The 19,272-nt window shown below is 40.3% G+C and overlaps 1 protein-coding gene across 3 annotated transcripts in view; it reads left to right on the forward strand.

Annotated features, from left to right (window-relative positions):
• Positions 1-19,272, forward strand: part of LOC137170259 (poly [ADP-ribose] polymerase tankyrase-1-like) — an 81,952-nt gene that overhangs the window by 46,112 nt on the left and 16,568 nt on the right. For all 3 annotated transcript variants that reach the window (XM_067573462.1, XM_067573464.1, XM_067573463.1), the window contains 11 exons: positions 3,188-3,282; positions 3,759-3,825; positions 4,244-4,430; positions 7,554-7,675; positions 7,767-7,858; positions 8,003-8,081; positions 9,897-10,068; positions 10,487-10,566; positions 14,162-14,307; positions 14,442-14,607; positions 18,766-18,985. In XM_067573462.1, coding sequence (XP_067429563.1) covers positions 3,188-3,282; positions 3,759-3,825; positions 4,244-4,430; positions 7,554-7,675; positions 7,767-7,858; positions 8,003-8,081; positions 9,897-10,068; positions 10,487-10,566; positions 14,162-14,307; positions 14,442-14,607; positions 18,766-18,985 — 1,426 coding nt within the window. The remainder of the gene's footprint in view (positions 1-3,187; positions 3,283-3,758; positions 3,826-4,243; positions 4,431-7,553; positions 7,676-7,766; positions 7,859-8,002; positions 8,082-9,896; positions 10,069-10,486; positions 10,567-14,161; positions 14,308-14,441; positions 14,608-18,765; positions 18,986-19,272) is intronic.

Here is a 19,272-nt window from a genome sequence, read left to right on the forward strand (position 1 = left end):
ATTATTTGCACTACTGGCTTGTAGCTGCTGAGGAGGTCAGAGGGTTCTTAATAAAAGTTTCAGCCGGAGCTTCTTTTTTTTATGACATTACTCAAAATAAGCTTCAGTGTGGAGAATCTAATTCAAGACCTGCTGAGGCGATGAGTGTTTATGTCGCTCTCATTCACGCGCACGCACGCATGCACACGCACACACACACAAGTATGCATGTACCCATTCTTCTCACAGGGTTGACAGATTGAAGAGGTGGAGCTTAAACTACCCTGCCTGACCCTGGCAACGACATTATGGTGATGCAACAGTACATGCACGTTTGTGTGTGCGTGTGTGTGTGTGTGTTTGTGTGTGAAGCCTAGAGGCCTAGCTGATGACTCACTGGTAGCTTTAAGATGTTTTGAGGACAAGATTAATGCTTTACACACTTGTGTTTTTTAACACGCAATTTGCAGCAACAAGCGCACAGGCACAGGCAGACACATACACACACACAGAAGGACACAACATTTAAAATGAGGACGATGACTAACTGTGCACCATGTCCTGCTCCTTCCAAATGCTGCTGTCACATCCTGTAAATACAAGTGTGCCATCTGTCCACCCCGGCTCTGCCTCGCTGCTGCTGCTGCTGCTGCTGCTGCTGCTGCTGCTGCAACTTCTCAGCCTTACAGCTGAGTGAGCAGCAGAGATCACCAAAGATTATCTGTTGTTCCACATCTCCTCTGAAGTTCGGTCAACACTGGGCAGGAACTGGGCTGACGCTAAATTGTCTCCTTTGTCTGATAAAAAAAAAAAAATCCCCTAGTTCCAACTGCTGTCGTCGTTTAATGACTTAAATTAAACTTATTCTGTCTGCGATAAGAGAGTTTATCGTGTCCATGTGACCTTTTGAGACCATGCTGTGTAATTTACAAAATAAGCTTCCATTTCCTGCGTTTGGTTTGTGAAAAACTCTCATTTTACTGTGAAACACCTTCTATAATTTATGGCTAGAAGTTAGTGAAGCTCCTCTTTTTTTGTAACCAATTTTTATATGTATTTTTTTTTAATCTTGCCAAGGTTTTGCATCATGGCTTATGAAAAAATGTAGTCTGACTTTTTAATGAGAACATTTTCTCTGTTAGTGACCCATGAATGACCCCCTTAAGGGCCACTGTTCTCTAAAATGCAGCCAGTGGCTGCAGTCTAATAACTGCACTGTAGCTTTTGTGAATGTTGCCATCATTGTGTGATTTCTGTGCTGTTTTTGTTGTCATTTTCCTTTTTTTTTTATTTTTTGTTGTTGTTTCAAATTTTCTGGCGACATTGTTAGCAGTTGACATCCCAAAAAATGCTGGTAAGTTGTTTGTTTACGGCCGGCTTGCTCAGTTCAGATTGCTGCACTGTTTTGGGGGGTTTTACGTCGGTTTGTTGGATGGAGATCGTGCTGCTGTTTTTGTCGTTAGATGTGGGTGAAGTGCGTCACTGTGCCGCTGTCGCACCGCAAATCCGAATCCTGCTGACACAAGTCACAACTCCAAGCATCTTCCCTTCACCTGCTTCTTTACAACCCCCTTCCCCTCTCAACCCTGCACCCGCACCTGTGACATATTCTTCTGCCTGCTGCCTTCCCACATGACTTCTTTTAGAGAATTATGTGGTTGTCAGCAGAATGAGACGGCATGCATGATGAGGAGCAGTCTTTGCACTTTCTGAAAGATTCACTGCTAGACGGACTCTGCAATATGCATTCATATTTAAACAAAATCTTCAGACTTTTTTTTTTTTTGTCCAAACTTTAATGTTTACTGCTTCAGACAAATCCTGATGTTTACGAGGGAAACGTATAGTATAAGTAGAGAGGCCTAAGTGAACATATATTGTAATATTCTGTTTTTTTTATTTATTTTAACTGGTTGCTTCACCCAAATTACAAGATAACACAGTATTTTACCACTAGTGGCATCTAGCCATGGAGATAGTTTTGATTTAATGTGCCCGGGTTTTCGTCTCTGGCATTTCTGCCACTAGAAGATTGGATTTTCTTTGTAGTACTCCAAGCATTGAAAATTGACATCTAAAAAATTTAACAGCTGGGTCATGCCGGTGGCCGAAGGGTTGGCACATATCTGGCTGGGGACAAATTGTTACATGACGTTCCCCGTCTCTCTCACCTCGTTTCCTGTCATGTCTCCACTGTCGGTTATCCCATAAAGGAGTAAAATGCCCCCCCTACCACTAGAAGAAATTGGCGATATATATATATATATATATATATATATATATATATATATATATATATATATATATATATATATATATATGGGTTTTTTTTGTAATTTGGATGAATTGACTGTTTCATCTGGGCATCTTAACCCGTCTTTTCATAGTATAATTTCAAAGGGTTTGATTCACAGAAAATGTTCATAGGTTTTGAAGGTGAATAGTTGATGGGTCACCTTATCTGGAATATCAGCAGACTCCTGTTCAAACATGACCCAGACAGTCAAATGCTGCGAAAAGGGACGTTGCCGCACGTGAATGCGACACATTTCTAGTTAGCTCGGTGTGAACTTTATGAGATTTGTTTATATCTGCCTGCTGCATGTTGTATCTTTAATCCCGGTCCTATTCACAATTTGATCTCTTGTACATCCACTGTTGTAAAAATCCGTTTTTTTATATCATGACCTCGAGGCAGGTTTTTCAATACTTTTTTTCCTGTAACAAGTTCAATCTGGCTGAATAATGGAAGCATTGTCGCCGCCATAACATTTCTCCAGCAGTCCGGGTATCACTCCAGCTTTGAGGGAGAATGCATAGAGAGCCGGAGCCATCTCCTCTTATCTTAAAGCATTCAGAACTGCAGCTTTTCATCGGCTTTATGGAGGAAATATAGTCAGGCTTTGTCACTGTGGACTGTTTGAGTGGTGTGAAAGCCCATTTCTCCCTGCAGAGTCTCAAAAATGTTCATACGGCTGCTCTATGAAAACACACCTGAATGTGTACTTTATATACTGGACTGATGAGAATGAAATCATCATGCTGTAGAACAAAGATGTGGCTAGCATTCACTTTATATTTTTGTCTTTTTTTTTCTTCTTCCCACTCTCTGTCTCCACTTTCCCCCTGCCTCTTTTTTTTTTTTCTCTCCTCTTGCTCTTATTCTTCCTCTCTCTCTCTCTTTCTGCGTCTCTTCCTGTCTCTCCAGTCCACTCCGCTCCACCTGGCAGCAGGATACAACAGGGTGAGGATCGTTCAGCTGTTACTACAGCACGGAGCAGATGTTCATGCCAAGGACAAGGGGTATGTACGAGTAAATAAGTGAAATAAAAAAAAAGAACAAGTGTGGAATGTGCAAAAATGTAATCTTAGAACAATTACAATAGCTAACATTTCAGTGGTACTACACTGCCACCGAGCTCACAGCAGGTTTGGAGAAGAGTATTTTCAAGTAGCCTCTCCGTCACTGAGACAGCAACAAGAATCCTTTTTTACACCTGATTGGACGAACGCGCCACTCGCTTGGCTCTCATTGGCTCTCATTGGCTCTTTTCTGATTTTCTCCTACATTAAGGTGACAAAGCATAAAGAGGTGACATTAAAATAGAAATTCGTTTAGCATTTTTCTTGATGAAAGTATTTAATTTTTGCCAAATTAATTATTGAACTTAAGACATAAACATGCAGTGGAGACATAAAGAGTTTTAAGTTCTGCTTTTGAATTGATAGAACTTCTATTTATTGCTAATTAAGATTTGTTTTGTGTTTGATCCTTCCAGTGGTCTGGTGCCTCTACATAACGCCTGCTCCTACGGACACTATGAAGTTACTGAGCTGCTGCTGAAGGTAACACAAACACACACACACAGATGCTGAGCCGACTGCAGAGATTTTGGAGATGGGGACCTCACTAAAGCTTTACAATGCCATCTGTTAGACGAAGCAACATCAGCCTTAAACCTGTCCTTCCAAAAGCGAAACCAATTCTCTCGTCCGGCTCGGTAGTTACTGAGGCAGGGGCGTTTTTTTGATAACTTCAATATGATACTTGAATACTAATAACTCAAATGGAAATTGGATCCAAAGAGACCCAAATTTAACTGCTTTGTTGTTTTTATTTAATTAAAAACCAGACACAAACCAGTCTTGATCAGCGTTTGTAGCGTCCTGCTGCTGAATTCCTGTTCAAATGATTCAAAATGAAAACTTTCCCTTCCTCTTCCTCACCTGTATCTCCTCATCCACCGCTCTCGTTTTCCTCCAGCACGGAGCCTGCGTGAACGCCATGGACCTGTGGCAGTTCACCCCGCTCCACGAAGCGGCGTCTAAAAACCGAGTGGAGGTCTGCTCTCTGCTGCTGAGCCACGGGGCCGACCCGACCCTGCTCAACTGCCACAGCAAAAGCTCCGTGGACATGGCGCCCACTCCTGAGCTGAAGGAGAGACTCACATGTGAGTTCAGCGCTTTTCATTTACATAAACTGCAGCTGCATTGTGTCTACCAAATGAGTCATGGTGCTGAATTAATGAATAGGTTGTTTTGGGAAGGGTGTATTTATACCAGTCACGTTCGGAGCAGTTGATCTGAACTTATCGGAGACACTTGAAGAAGAGTCTCAGTACTTTTGACGAGAGAACGGTTGTTTTCCGGAGCAGAAAACAAGGGATTATGGTTATGAAGAGACACAGATGCGAACATCTGATAGCCAGCAATTTGACATGCTTGGAAAGCTGAGCAGAACAAATGAAGTCTTGACTGATGCTCCTATTCAGCTTTTTTTTTTTTATGTGTGCTTACCTGAATGAAACATCACAGGAAAAGAGTGTAGGCAGATCTGTCATTTTTAAAAAGGGGTTTAGAAGTGAAAGAGAAGAGTTTTGGTTCCTTAGCTTCCAAAATCTCTAACCTTGTAAAAAAACCAAACAAACAAAAAAAAACCTGTCAAATTAGTTTTTTGATCAAAGGTCATTTGACGATAATTCTTGGCAGCTGAAAAGGTGATTTAGTGTCAGGTCCGTTTCTGGAGATGAGATGCTTTCCGCTTGTTTTTTTTTTTTTACTCTTTAGGAATTCATTTTCTCCGTTGCAGCAAAACTTCAGAAGCTCTCGTAGATTAAACTTAACAAGCAACACTTCTCCAAAGTAAAAATTATAAACAGACTTGAAGAAACCTGATAGTCTAGCGACATTAATGAGCTAACAAACATGAAGCTACAGTACACACAACCCTTAACGCAACACTCTCTGTAGGAGCTGATGGTACACTGGTACTCTCTCCAATTAAAAAGACTGTCTGATGCTGTGAATATCTAAACGTCCAGTCCTCTAATTTAACACTTTTACCAAAAATCCCGGGAAAAAAATACTGTCTTATATTTGGGCCAAATTATATTTGGAACTTACTGGTAAAACAAAACCAGCCTGCACCTTTTTAGATATTGTGACAAGCTAATACTATACATAGACTTTTTAAAACGCCTGAGGGTCAGGGAAGTGAGTAAAACATGGAAGTGGATTCTAGAAAATGATGAACCTCATCTGCAAGAACGTATGCAGACATGAAAGCAGACCAAATCTATCATTTTAGCACTCTGCTGTGAGTTTGTCACGTTTACAGTTTCTGCCTTTTGGAATTCAATTCATGCAGTAGCACATTCATAGAGCCGCCGCCGCAGCTTTACTTCAAGATGTGAGGATCACGCCCTTCATCTGAAATATCCTTGAACAACCGTACTTCATGTTCTGTTTTCATTTCACTGTGATTCAGGTTTTGCTCAAGATGTGTTTTCCAATAACCTTTCAGAATATATTTACTAGAACCGATAGGCGTGTTGCTTTTTGGGATACTGCTTTGGTTTTGAATATCAGATTAGTCATACATACACAGAAACTTTACAATCCTGCTGCCGCACTTGTTGCTTCATCTTTGCGAAAATTAAATGTTACATGAATCATAAACCGTTGTAAGTTTATGTACAGCTGCAGGACATTAACGCTTCTGTCGGTTGTTAGTTTTTTGATGAGGGTGTCTTCTTGTCTCAGTGGGACATTTGCTGCAGTAACGTGACTGCTTACAGGAATACAAACCTAAACGTGAAGATTTTTTTAGACTCGATTGCCGTTTTTAAATGTAATTTAATGTTTTACCATATTACTTAATCTTCTAGTTTAGAGATGAGGCCTCTACTTGGTGACAGGAAGTTCCTACCTAATTGGACAACAACCTGTATCATGTTATTTGACCAGAACAGACAAATAACTGAAACTGTGAAAAATACTTTGGTTTTATTGAAGCTTTGATACCATGACAGTAAGCCTCCTGCTGCCTTGAAACACTTCAGTATCATAAAGTAGATGGTCAGCTGATGAAATACATATACTTGCAGAAATCCAGAAAATAAAAGCATGGCGTTCATGTCAATTTGATTGTTTGCTGTTCAGCAGCTGATTGTCAAACCTCAGATGCCAGAGCGTCATTGAAGGCAACAACAAGGAGACTTTTGAGAAAAGTTCCAATTGCAAATACATTACTGCAATAATCATTTATAACAAGATTAACAATTTAGATGAAATGTTCACCGTGATATATTTGTTATCTCAAGCATCTTTTAAGGCGCTAATAGTTGACTTTCATACTTTTTTGACGTGAAAGTAGCTGCATGAAAGGTCAATTTAACATTGTAGGATTGAAAATACTTGGTAGTAATGTACAATACAGGCAATCTGTAAAACGTGCGTCTAAAATAAGTTTAGTTATTTACACGTGTATTGAATTTAATGTCTTAATAAATCTTTCTGACTCTATACAATCATTTGTCTTGTGAAACTTGTTTTTTCACATATTTGACATCTTAATAAATGGAATCCTCTAAGACAGAAAAATACTCCTCAGCTGAGTCCACAATGTGCCTTTAACCTGTAATGAGAGTCATTGGGAGTCATTGTTGTGGATGAAAAATGACTTTATAGTTTCACCCAAACAATAAACCGCAGTCTGTGTTTCCCATTTATCTTTTTTTAAAAACAAAAAATTTATGTTGTCGATTCTCTCTTGACCACGTCCCCTTGAAGATGTGACTTCTGCGTGGCGCTGTTTCCATTTGTTTAAATGTCTGATTATAAATGCACGAACACTGTTGCTCGGTCGGTAGAGAGACTCGAACAGACTGCTTTTATTTAGCCCGAAATGCTTCAGAAGCAAAATAGTTTGTTGTTTGTAATTTTCAGTCCCCAGGGGATAATCACTTGTTTCCGCTTCAACTCCGGCACACAGACTGTTACAACAACAGACTGCGTGATATGTTATTAGCTCTCTGATAAAAGGTTTGAAGTAATCTCTCTGAAGTATTGGTATGCTGCAGGGTCATTGCAACTGAAAGAGTATATTGTTGTGGTTGAGTTTGAAGTTTTGTTACTCCACTTTTTCATTTGGATACTTTTGCAGCCTTCTGTTTGGAGGAAAACTTTCAAAATAAATTCAAAATTGCACAGCGCTGGAACTGAAACTATTGTTGTTTCTGCTCCTGATGTGTGTGTGTGTGTGTGTGTGTGTGTGTGTGTGTGTGTGTTTCCAGATGAGTTTAAGGGCCACTCACTGCTTCAAGCTGCTCGAGAAGCTGACATGGCCAAGGCTAAGAAGTCCCTCGCATTGGAGATTATCAACTTCAAACACCCTCACACACACGAGACCGCGCTGGTATGACACACACACAGATAGTACTGCACGCACTGATTCTACTACACTGATGCAGAGATGCTAAGATGATGTTTCTGTGTGTGTGTGTTAGCATTGTGCAGTAGCATCGCCACACCCCAAGAGGAAACAGGTGACGGAGCTGCTGTTGAGGAAGGGCGCCAACGTCAATGAGAAGAATAAAGAGTGAGTGCTGTTTTCTATCTGCTTGTAAACCGCTAAGTGAGATTTATATTTTTAACACTAACTGCACACAATCAATGAACGAATTCAACATATCAAGGTCATTACAGGCTGATTCTTTTCACTCCTCTCTCTCTCTCTGTGTAGTTTCATGACTCCTCTCCATGTGGCAGCAGAGCGGGCTCATAACGACATTATGGAGGTGTTACAGAAACATGGGGCCAAGGTAAACCGCAGTATTTTTCAACATGCAGTCAGCCATTCATCATTCTTATTTTCTGCATCATCTGCCTCATCTTCTCCCGTCTTTGTATACATGCATTTATTTCTCTCTTTTGCTTTACTTCCACCTTAATCCCTCGTAAATGATGCGAATCTGGTTTTTATATCCTATCCCATCTGTAAACCTCTCTGTTTGTACATCCACCTGCTTATCTTTACATACGTAAATGAATATTATAGATTGTTGTGTTTTGTTGTTTGGTGTGTCTTTGTCATTCCGATGTATATAAAATAACGTTGTTGCAATAAAAGCTCCTGCAATCTGAAACATCAGGGCTAAACATCAGGTTTTTGTGTGTCAGATCCTCAGAATTAATTAAAGAGCGAGGCAGGGTAAAGATCACTGTAGGAGCACAGGGTTTTATATATTAAAAGAGGGTTACACCAGAATGCAATGCAGCGAACAAAGATCCTGGATTTTCAGTAAAAGTGATGACTCGTTGCATTTTATGGCTGGAAGAATGTGTTCTCTCGCCATTACTGTGCTATCGCTACTGATATTGACACATTTAGTTAGCAATACAAGAGCAAATATGATAAGGAGTCACTCAAATGACAAATTTGTGAAGCTAATGTCCTCTCAGGTCCTTCCTTACTCTCACCCTGTAACCACACCAAACCCAATATAAACTATATGTGATCTAATACAGAGGTTTTCAAAGTGGGAGGCGGGCCATCCCAGGGGGAGGCTCAGTGAATGGAAGTGAAAAAATACTGCATTAGTTATTACATTAGTTATCAAAAGGAGTTCACTTTGAATTGCCTAAATGTATGTGATTTGTTTAAGGAGATAGTTCAGAGATACAGTAGTTCTGGGGAATTTTACTGATTTTCCCAGAGTCAGTCTTTTTATGTATTTGGTGTCGTCTGAAGTATGTTAAACAGCAATATCAGAGTATCTTGGCTCAATTGTTAAGTGTCTTTGGATCAAATAACATGATCATGATCTCATTGGCTGGAATTGAGCAAAACAAAGCGAGTAAACTAAGATGGGGAGTGGGGGCATTTTTTTTTCCAAGTTTTGTCTGAGGGGAGGCCCACAGTCTCAGACCCCTGACCTAATACATAAATAACAACAATAACAATATCAGACATATCAACATCTTGCCATACTGTTTTTACTGTAGTAGCAATCCCTTTTATATTTTGTTAGTATTAGGTCTTTGTATTGTAACATTGTAAATTCATGATGAGGACCTCTTTATGGCAATATGCAATTTTGATATGATTTTTGCATCAATGTGATGAAGCACCTTGATTCAGGAAGGTGATTTTCTGTCACATGATACCTCAACATAATCTGTAGACTTGACTCTGTTTAAGAAATAACTAAATGTCATCATTTCTACAGTATGTCAGAATAAACAACATCCAGGATCCTGTTTGACTGATTGTTATAATTTTCTTTACATACATTAGGTGGGAGGCATATTTATTATCTTAACATGGGGAAGTTGGGGTTGAATTTTTAAAAAGATGTATGAGACTGATGCCAACTGATGTATCAGATCTATGATGATCAGTATCTCAGATCAGAACTCCATCCAGCTGGAAACTTCTAATTACAGGTTGACAAAACTCCTACCTGAATCAGATTTAGATGAGGCTATATGAGGCAGAGTGGGTTCAGCAGACGAGTAAATCATAACATTTCATCAAAAATTACTGCTGGATCGTCACTGCGTATCACGGATTGATGTATGAGTGGTGGAGCGGTTCAGGGAACAGAATGGTAATACAAAGGTGTTTGTGTTTACAGGTGAACGCACTGGACACGCTGGGTCAGACGGCGTTGCATCGCGCAGCGCTGGCAGGCCACCTTCAGACCTGCAGGCTGTTGCTAGGATACGGGGCAGACGCCTCGCTGGTGTCACTGCAGGGTTTCACTGCTGCTCAAATGGGAAATGAAGCCGTTCAGCAAATTCTCAATGGTATGCCACCTTTTGTGTGTGTGTGTGTGGGTGGGTGGGTGGATTGGAGAGGGGGGAGGGTTTGCAGATGTTTAGGAGCTGTGGTTGCTATGCGCTAGCAACAGCGAGATTAACTGGAATTGTTTTTTAAAGGTCAATATTGATAGTTTGAGAGTGAAGGTACAGATTGGTAAATAGCTTTTAAGGCAGAGTGGTTCAACTCACCTGTTCAGTGGAAGAAGAAGAAGTAGCACGTTACCTTACTGCAATATGTCCAGATAACAGTTACCAACATTATGAACAGCTCAGTATCATTAATGAAATACATACAATCTTCACCTCAACCTTTGTTGCACAGGATAATTTTACTTTCATGGTCATTAGTAGTGTATATAAATGTTTATTCAGCATGTTCAATCTCCAATCTTCTTCTCTGTAGAGAACGTCCCAGTGAGAAACTCAGACGTGGACTACAGACTTCTGGAAGCTGCTAAAGCCGGAGACCTGGACACGGTCAAGGTAGTTTGGTTGTTGTTTTTGTCACATTCTGTAACTCAGACTTGGAAAGCAAGGTTTTCGTGAGGTGGATACAAAGGGCGTAAGCTAGGTCATGCTGCTTAATTCAAAATTCCATTTAATTTTGGATTTCAGGGTGTGAATGTCTCTAGATTGGACTTAATCTTTTACCATTCACTGTTCTGCCCGTGTGAACCCAACCCTATGTAGATATTTCACAGACTGAGGCGTCCTGGTGGTCTAGTTAAGACGCTTATCATATAACCACAACGCTCCTGATACAATCCTGGCTGGGGGCCGTTTGTTGCAAGTCATACCTCTCTCCCCCCTCATGTTTACTGTCTACCTTTTAGCTGAAAACTATCTTATAAAGCCAAAAAATAGAACTTTTACAGACTGCTAGGACCAAAGTTGCATTAATATAAACGAGTAATAAATATATTGATTGATTAGACTCTGGTCTTTTCAGTCATTGTGGTTGTGAGGATAATCCAGATACACTAGTATACAACTGAAACCTTAAATATTCTGTATGTTGTCTCTACCTTTAAAGCAGTCCAACATAACACAATACTCACATGCATTCATTTAAAGAACTGTCGGTTTCTTTGTTTCTCTTTCTAAAGGAATATAAATTATGGTACAAATGCATCACTTCCATTAATAAAGCATTGATACACTACATATAATGATAAACTAGCTTAACACTTGTATAAGGTAAATTTGACAGTGACTCATTGAAACTGTGGCTTAGATAATCTTACTCCGGGAGAGCTGGATGTCCGCAGATCCTTTTATTTTTAAATGAAACTGGAACAAAATGTCCTGACCTTTGTGATTGTTCTTGTTGCTCTTATACAGTCCTGGTTGTAGTGATTTTTGTTAAATGTCAGGTGGACGCTGTTCGCCACGAATCAAATGTTTTCCGGTCATATCTTTGTATCGTTGTCTATGTCGCTCCCAGTGAAAATCACGAACCTCTTTTATTGTCAAAGGGCACATTTCGCATCTCATAAGATTTCCTGTTTATTCTACTGTAACACTCAGTACGATGACAGTCGTCCCCTGCAGCTCACTGGGCAGCGCAGGGCACCGCCACTGTTAGCACTTTGATTTGCAGCGGGGCCCACTCATGTTGAAAATGTAGGCACTCATGATGCACTGTAATACGCTTCGGATAAAACCACCCACCAAATGTCAGGACCTGGTAAGAAGTATTCGACAGAAGTATTTGGTTTGGAGTGAAACTCAGCACGAGACAGACAGTAATAGTGTTATCCAGATGAAGAGCCGCTGAAAGCTTCTGTCAGCATCTGAAGTGTGATACTTTGGCAGGTTGGCAGGGGATTGTAGCGGAACAGACGATGAGCTCTGGTCTGACTTGTCTGTCAGTCTCTTTTTACCTGATGCACACACACACACACAGACACACACATACACACATGTGCAACAGTCTGGCTGAGCTACTGATTGACGTTAAAATAACAGTTTGCACCATTCCTGGGGTAAGTCCTGTCATCTGTTCAAATGTTGAGGAGGTTCACACTGAACTGTTAGATTGTCACTATTAGAAAGATGATCACCCCAGGCGACAGGCCAAAGATAGACTGTTTCTGTCTCTAGAGAACATGTTGTACTTCATTTGAAGCAGTAATTATAATTTTAGAACACTGTAGGTGCTCCACAGTAGAAGCTAAAGCTCTGTATTTTGAAATATTATCAAAAGACTGACACTTACATGTACTTAAAGTCAGAGATGGACCCCAGCATGTTGCTTTTATCTACTGGGCCATTTTTAATATGATTCATCCCTTCAACCTGTGACTTATAGCAACATTTATCTTAAGATGTAAACTACTGTATCTGAAGGTTTGAAGGGTGACTTCTCCTCCTTCTTCCATCGGTTATTATGGATATTGTTAGATTTCAATCCTGTTTCACACTGATTGCACACACCCAGACAAGTAGGAAAAAGTCCTGTCAAGATTCAAACGCTCCCTTAACTGAGCACATTTGCACATCTTAACACTGTGAATACCCAGCCAGACACATGGTAAATTATAAGTGAAGTCAGCTGAGCATGACTATATAAAATTTTTTCAGTTGCATCCCACATGTCTTTCCATATTGATGTAAGATATAAATATTCAGAAACTCCAGAACAAACTAGAATCGATCCTTGAATAACCCCCTCGTCATCCAGATCATCTCTTCTCTCCACGGTTTCTGCTGTTTTGATTCGTGCGAAATATCTGCAGCGTTCGTATTCTACTCACGCTGCAACAGGCTACAGCTGTTTTGTTTGTTTGTTTGTTTTCCCCGGGAAACGCAGCTTTTATAGACGTCAGGGACACTGCCTCGGCGGCAGCTGAAGTGAGGGGTAATGGCTTTAGATTGAGGAATAAGTCTGCCAGCAGGATGTTTCATTTTATTTCCTGTGGAGCAGGATCCTGCGAGCGGTAGGAGGGAAATTTAAACCGAATTTCCCACCGTCTCACCTCTTATTGCTGAACTAAGGTGTAATTGGGTCTGAAATAGTCGTTTCTGTTATTTTATGTTAACAGTAGCCGCCCCCCAGTTCAGCAGACGTGCATTTTTTTCTCAACTAAGCTAATAACTTCAATATTGTTGCAGTTGCTCTCTCAAAATCCCCTTGTCACGCATTTCATTCCACTGACATATTTTCCTTCATGATGGGTGGGCAGAGGAACAGAGTTACTCTTTTTTCTATTCTTGTTCCTTTCTCTTTATGTTTCAGAAGTCCTGTTTGTCTTATTGGATGTTAAATTGGGTTCGGTGGCTGGTCTGTATCATCTAAAGCAGATTTAAAAGGCATATCAATGTTTATTTCTCTACAAAATGATATCAGTCATTAACCAACACATCTCATTTACACAGCTCTACACAATTTGTTTCTACTGGATATTTGCAGAAAGCTACTAAGCTAGAAAACAGAATCCAATTAGCTATAACATAAAATGTTTTAGCTACATTTCAAGTAATTAACATGATTTTAAAAAATTACACAAAAACGGTGTAATTAAGGACAACAGTGACACCAACTAACCGTCCTGCCAAGAAACAAAGAACTAAACATGAAAAATTCAAGGCAGAACAGAGAAAAGTGCAGTGTTCATATTTGTATGTAAATTACATATTTTTCCCAGTTATCTGAGAAAAATGATGTGTCTGGCTTCCTTCCAGTTGATGATAATCACTTTTTCTTCTTCTCTCAGTTTTGAGATCCTGGTCATTTATCACGACTGATCATCCATCTTCAGTAAAAAAAAAAAAAAAAAAAAAAATGGTTTTATTATTGTGCTTCAGTGTTTAAAAAAAAAAAAAGAAAAATTGTCACATTCTACTGGATGAAAAGGCTCTTCAAATGATCCAATCAAAATCAAATCTCTCTCCAGAAAAGAACTTAATAATAGAACGAATATGAAAGAAAATGAATCTTAATTGTAATTACCACATGACTCGGCATGCAGCCATAGGTCATACATTTATTTCTTCATCCCTCTTTGATAGATCGGGACAACAGCAGATTTTAATTTTAATCTCTCTCTTTTTGTCTCTTTGTCTGCTTTCTCTCCAGTCATTGTGTACGGCTCAGAATGTGAATTGTAGAGATCTGGAGGGACGACACTCCACTCCCCTTCACTTTGCTGCTGGCTACAACAGAGTGTCGGTGGTGGAGTACCTGCTGCACCACGGGGCCGACGTGCACGCCAAGGACAAAGGGTACGACACTTTAAGCTGTGGTTAAATTTAGGGCAAACATATAGAATTAAATGTTTGTAGAATAAGACATTTTTGTTCAGAGCAAAGTTATGACCATAAACAAATATTGTATATGTGTGTTTTTGCTTTCGCAGTGGTCTGGTTCCTCTCCATAACGCCTGTTCGTATGGTCACTACGAGGTGGCAGAGCTGCTGGTCAGACACGGAGCCTCGGTCAACGTGGCCGACTTGTGGAAGTTCACACCGCTCCATGAAGCCGCTGCCAAGGGCAAATATGAGATCTGCAAACTGCTGCTCAAGGTTAGACTGTGGGTCATAACAGAACATAACAAACACCTGACTAACTCTCAGTAACATGAATGCATATTTAAAGCTACAGGAAGGATTTTACATAAAAATGCCTTAATAATCTAAATCAATGTTAGCGTGGCAGGATAAACTTCAGTTGTCTTAACTGATGAATCTGTTAGTTTATTAACAGGAAATAAATCATCAACAGCTTGATAATCATTATTAATTGAATATTATTGGGTTATAATCTTCTGGATGGACCAAAAAAAGCCATTTAAAGAAAGCACCGTCCACTCTGGGAAGTTGTGATGTACGTTTTATCGACTTAATGAAAATAATTGTCAGCTCTTTCTTCATCCAAAAGAAATGTTCTAAACAACAGTGAGAAAACTGGACTCACTGAATAGATGTTTTTTGCTGTCTTGTCTCTTTGGTTTCCTTTGGTATAAAACATCACACACACCGCATTTGCAAACATGAGCGTGCTGTTTTCAGTCACCTTACAGGATCTCTGGGTACATTGAGGTCTGCAGAATTCAAATAACTACATTTTTCTACTTGGTTTGCTTGGTGTTGCTTTAACACTTTCTCTAAACATATACTTTTCAGAGAATCTGTCCTGCTTTCTGAAGCGTGAGCTGATGAAACGACATCAATATCATTTGTTACCAATGCAGTGAATGACATGTGGCGCCCTGTGAATAGAGCATGTAACACACTATGTATGCACTAGTCCACAATATGGACCAGACATCTTATTACATGAGAATCAGTGACATTTTCTCTGCAAAAAATAGATGCTAGAATCCTTTCATCGGCCAATCAGAAGCCAGTATTCAGCAAAAGGTATGACTTCACATGCTCTCCTGGATTTATCAGCCCATTCAGGACGAACTGCAACCAATCAGATCACAAGGCTGAAAATATCTGTTGTGTAATACCTGATTGTCACATCTGCTACAGTCTAAATGAGTCCTGTGAAATGTTGCGGTTTCACAGCTGAATGTGTTTTTGTTTTTCCTGTCATAAACACCTCCAGACAAGGTTACATCACCGCTGTGTTGTGTTGCCATATGGGGCTGCATAATTATTATTAGATCAACACTGTTGAATTCACACAGCAAGCACATGAACGCACACAACAAACCAAACACACACATCAGCAGCAGGGGAAATGTGTCGCTTCAAGACTCATGATTTGAATCCCTTCATCGTGATTGCACGACGAGATGAAGTATGGAAAAGATAAAATATAAAAACATTGTAATAAAAACTTCAAAGACAAAATATAATAAAGTGTAAGACAAAAGTTCTACAAAATGTTAAGGAAGGTGACAAGTCTGGAGTAAAAGCAGAGGACTGGGGAACAAATATCATTAGGAAATTAAATGACACCAATAACAATTAATGAAGGAACATTGCTCAAAACATTTGCTGGTTCCAGCCTCTCAAATCGGAGTAATTGAATATCTAAAGTGAATGTCTTGTGGCTAGTTGGTTGGATGGATGGAAAATGGAAATTAAGCAATTTGAAGATGTCACATAGGGCTCTGGGACATTGTTATGGGGTATTTTCTAGAATAAACAATTAATCTGAGAAAATTTAGAGATTAATCAATGCTGAAAATAATGATTAGTTGCAGCCCTACAGTGTTGATCATGTGCCAGGGTTACTTTTTGTCTGTAGTTGCCCTTAGCAACAAAGACCACGGAAGGGACGGCCTTTTGTGGGCATGCGCCAACAATCTGACGTCAGCTTGATGGGGAAGCAGAGGAAACAGAGATCATTTTTACGTACATTCACCTCATGTTTTGGAACTTTTACCATGTTTAACTAAGAAACCCAACATTATAACAGTATATAAATAACAGAAAATCACAAAAAGCATGTTATATCCCCTTTAAATATTCATTTTGTATTCACGTTTGATCCGTGCTCTAGGTTCGTGTCCTAGAAAGCTGCATCTCCAGCTTTTGGCAGGTCCTGGACAGTTTCCTGGTCGGCGAAAATACGCATCCTCTTGCCGAAATAAGACAGATTAAACAAATTCTTCAATGTCAGTGTGCAACTCCCGTGTAGCCTCATGCGCAGATAAATCCCAGTCAGTGCTCTCAAAACGGTCCTGGAGTTCAGAGATACAGTAGCTGCCTCGGGCCACACTTTCACTGATCTGATGGTTGGTTCGGCTCTCTCAGTAAGAAGTCTGGAGGCAGTTAGAAACACAGCCAAATGATCGATAGTCCAAGGTGGTGGGAAGGTTTGGCTTCTTTTTTTTTTTTTTTCATACTGGTGAATTTCAGAAGTAGATTCATGTAGACATGGCAGCGCCCTAATTTCTTCTTTACACAGTGGTACATTCACACATGCATGCACACAAGTAACAGAGTGTGTGGTGTTAATCTGCCATGGCCTTGGGATGTTCTCTCTTTTTAAATAAACTATTCCAGAGTTCAGCAGTAGGTTTTCCTTTTGTCTCCTTTGTTTGTTGTCAACTTTCCATTGTCCCTTTTTTGTGTTCGATTTGTACTCAGAATAATACCCCTCTCTCAGTACCGTGATAATCTGCAAGGTTCTTGTGAGAATTACAAAAACGCATTTAAGCGTTTTCTTTTGTTAGGAAAGAAGCGCAAGAGCGTACTGAACTTCTCCTCAATTAAAGCAGAATCTGCCTTGTTAGCGTTTGGCATGAAAGGTGTGAGCTTGAGTCACTTATGATCTCGGCTGGATGTCTGGCCGTGATGGATCTTCATCTTGTTAAAGACAAGCTGTCAGTCAAGCAGCGTTACATCTTCTTGTTTGAAGGCTTTCTTTTGTTTGTCCGTTCACGGCGGCTGTCGCTGTTAACTCTAAATACCCAGCAAAATTCCTCTTGTGTTTATTGTAAACAAATCGAAAAATGTCAAATATATACCTTCATATGTACCAGAGGGTTATTGAACCACTTTTCATTTCTGTGAAAATGTACCCAGTTGGTACTTAAATGGGTCTGTATTCTAAATTTCCTGGACAGTGAATCAATTACAGTGAGAATATGATTACATGAGCAGTAAAGAGATGATAGAAGTAAAGAAGTAGGGCAGAAAAACCACAATGTGGATAGGCTCAAAAAAGCAAGAAAAAAAGACTGAAAAAGGCAATACACCCATAAGAGATGCATAATGGACATTTCCAGGCCAGCAGTGGGAAAACCCAGGGGAGTGGTCCCCCAGCATCAAATTTTAATGAGCGCATTTTCAAAACTTACAATGAAAAGTTAAACCGTAACCTAGGAGACAGTTGAGCAATGGAAATGTCTGCTTTCCCCATCTCCAGGGTGTTTGGTGTTTTCCACTTCACTGGATGTCCTGTCCTCACCTCTTTCCATCTCTCCGTCTCTTCTGCTCTCTGGTGAATTACCTTCATCCTCTCCACTCACTCCTCACTCGTCATCTTCTAAGTGAAACGCTTCCACCGGCTTTCTGAGATTAATTATTAAATAATACTGTATATAAGGTGCTCTACATCAAACAGCATGTGGCTATGTACAGCTTGACAACCCGGCTGTGTTTTTTCAGTGTTGTGTTAAGAACATAGATAGAGTGACTTACAAGTTAACTTGAATGCATCAGTTTTGGACAAATTTGTGCAGGTGTTCATGATACTAATCATTCAGGAATTCCGGTTTGATTCTATTCATGAATTCAGCCAGTCGTCTTCTCTGCGGGGAAAAGCCAACAACGATCCTTCCTCCCGTGCATGATCATGTTTTGATTCAGAGCGTGCACAGAAAGGAGGGGCCGTTCACAGACGAGTCCGTTGTCAATGTGTTGGTGAGGGAGAGAGAGAGAGAGAGAGAGCAGGGCAAATCAATGCACTGCATCGGTGCACTGCACGCAGCTCTACAATGAAATAAGATTTTACCCGTTTTAAATAGTAAAAAAATAGAAAATCAATATGTGGCTGAAAAATGTTGATATTGTGGAAGGCCACCACAAACGAATGAATGTATGGGAAACACTGAATATTGGTTAGGTTTAAGTAAATGATTGGTAATGTTTTGTACCAATATTTGATGTCTTTAAATTTTGGCTTTGACATGATAAAAATGTAGAAATGTTATCCGAATCTGGGAAGGAAAGTCTGTTTTTCCATTCTCTCTCTCCAACGATCTCTTCGCCTCTCCGCAGCACGGAGCGGACCCCACCAAGAAGAACCGAGACGGGAACACGCCTCTGGACCTTGTGAAGGATGGGGACACGGACATCCAGGACCTCTTGAGAGGAGACGCTGCGTTGCTGGACGCAGCCAAGAAAGGCTGCCTGGCCAGGGTGCAGAAGTTGTGTAGCCCCGATAACATCAACTGCCGGGACACGCAGGGACGCAATTCCACTCCGCTGCACCTCGCAGGTAATGTGCATGTAAAACACAACATAAAGTTGTCAGCGCAAACATACACACACACGTTCACAGGTCATTTTAATAAGTAAACACCTCAAAGAATAAAGCCAGGTGTTTTGTGTACGGGTTTGGCTGCAGTTTGAGAACAGAAGGTGCAGGATTTAAGTGAGTTTGGACATTGTATATTTGCTGGCGCCAATCAACCGGTTCCAGCATCCCAGAAGCAGCCGGCCTCCTAGGGGTTTTGGCTCAGTGCAGTGCCAGGAACAAGACAAACAGACATCTTAAAGTCATGA

The sequence above is a fragment of the Thunnus thynnus genome, chromosome 19 (genome assembly GCF_963924715.1).
Source record: "Thunnus thynnus chromosome 19, fThuThy2.1, whole genome shotgun sequence".
NCBI classification, from domain to species: domain Eukaryota; kingdom Metazoa; phylum Chordata; class Actinopteri; order Scombriformes; family Scombridae; genus Thunnus; species Thunnus thynnus.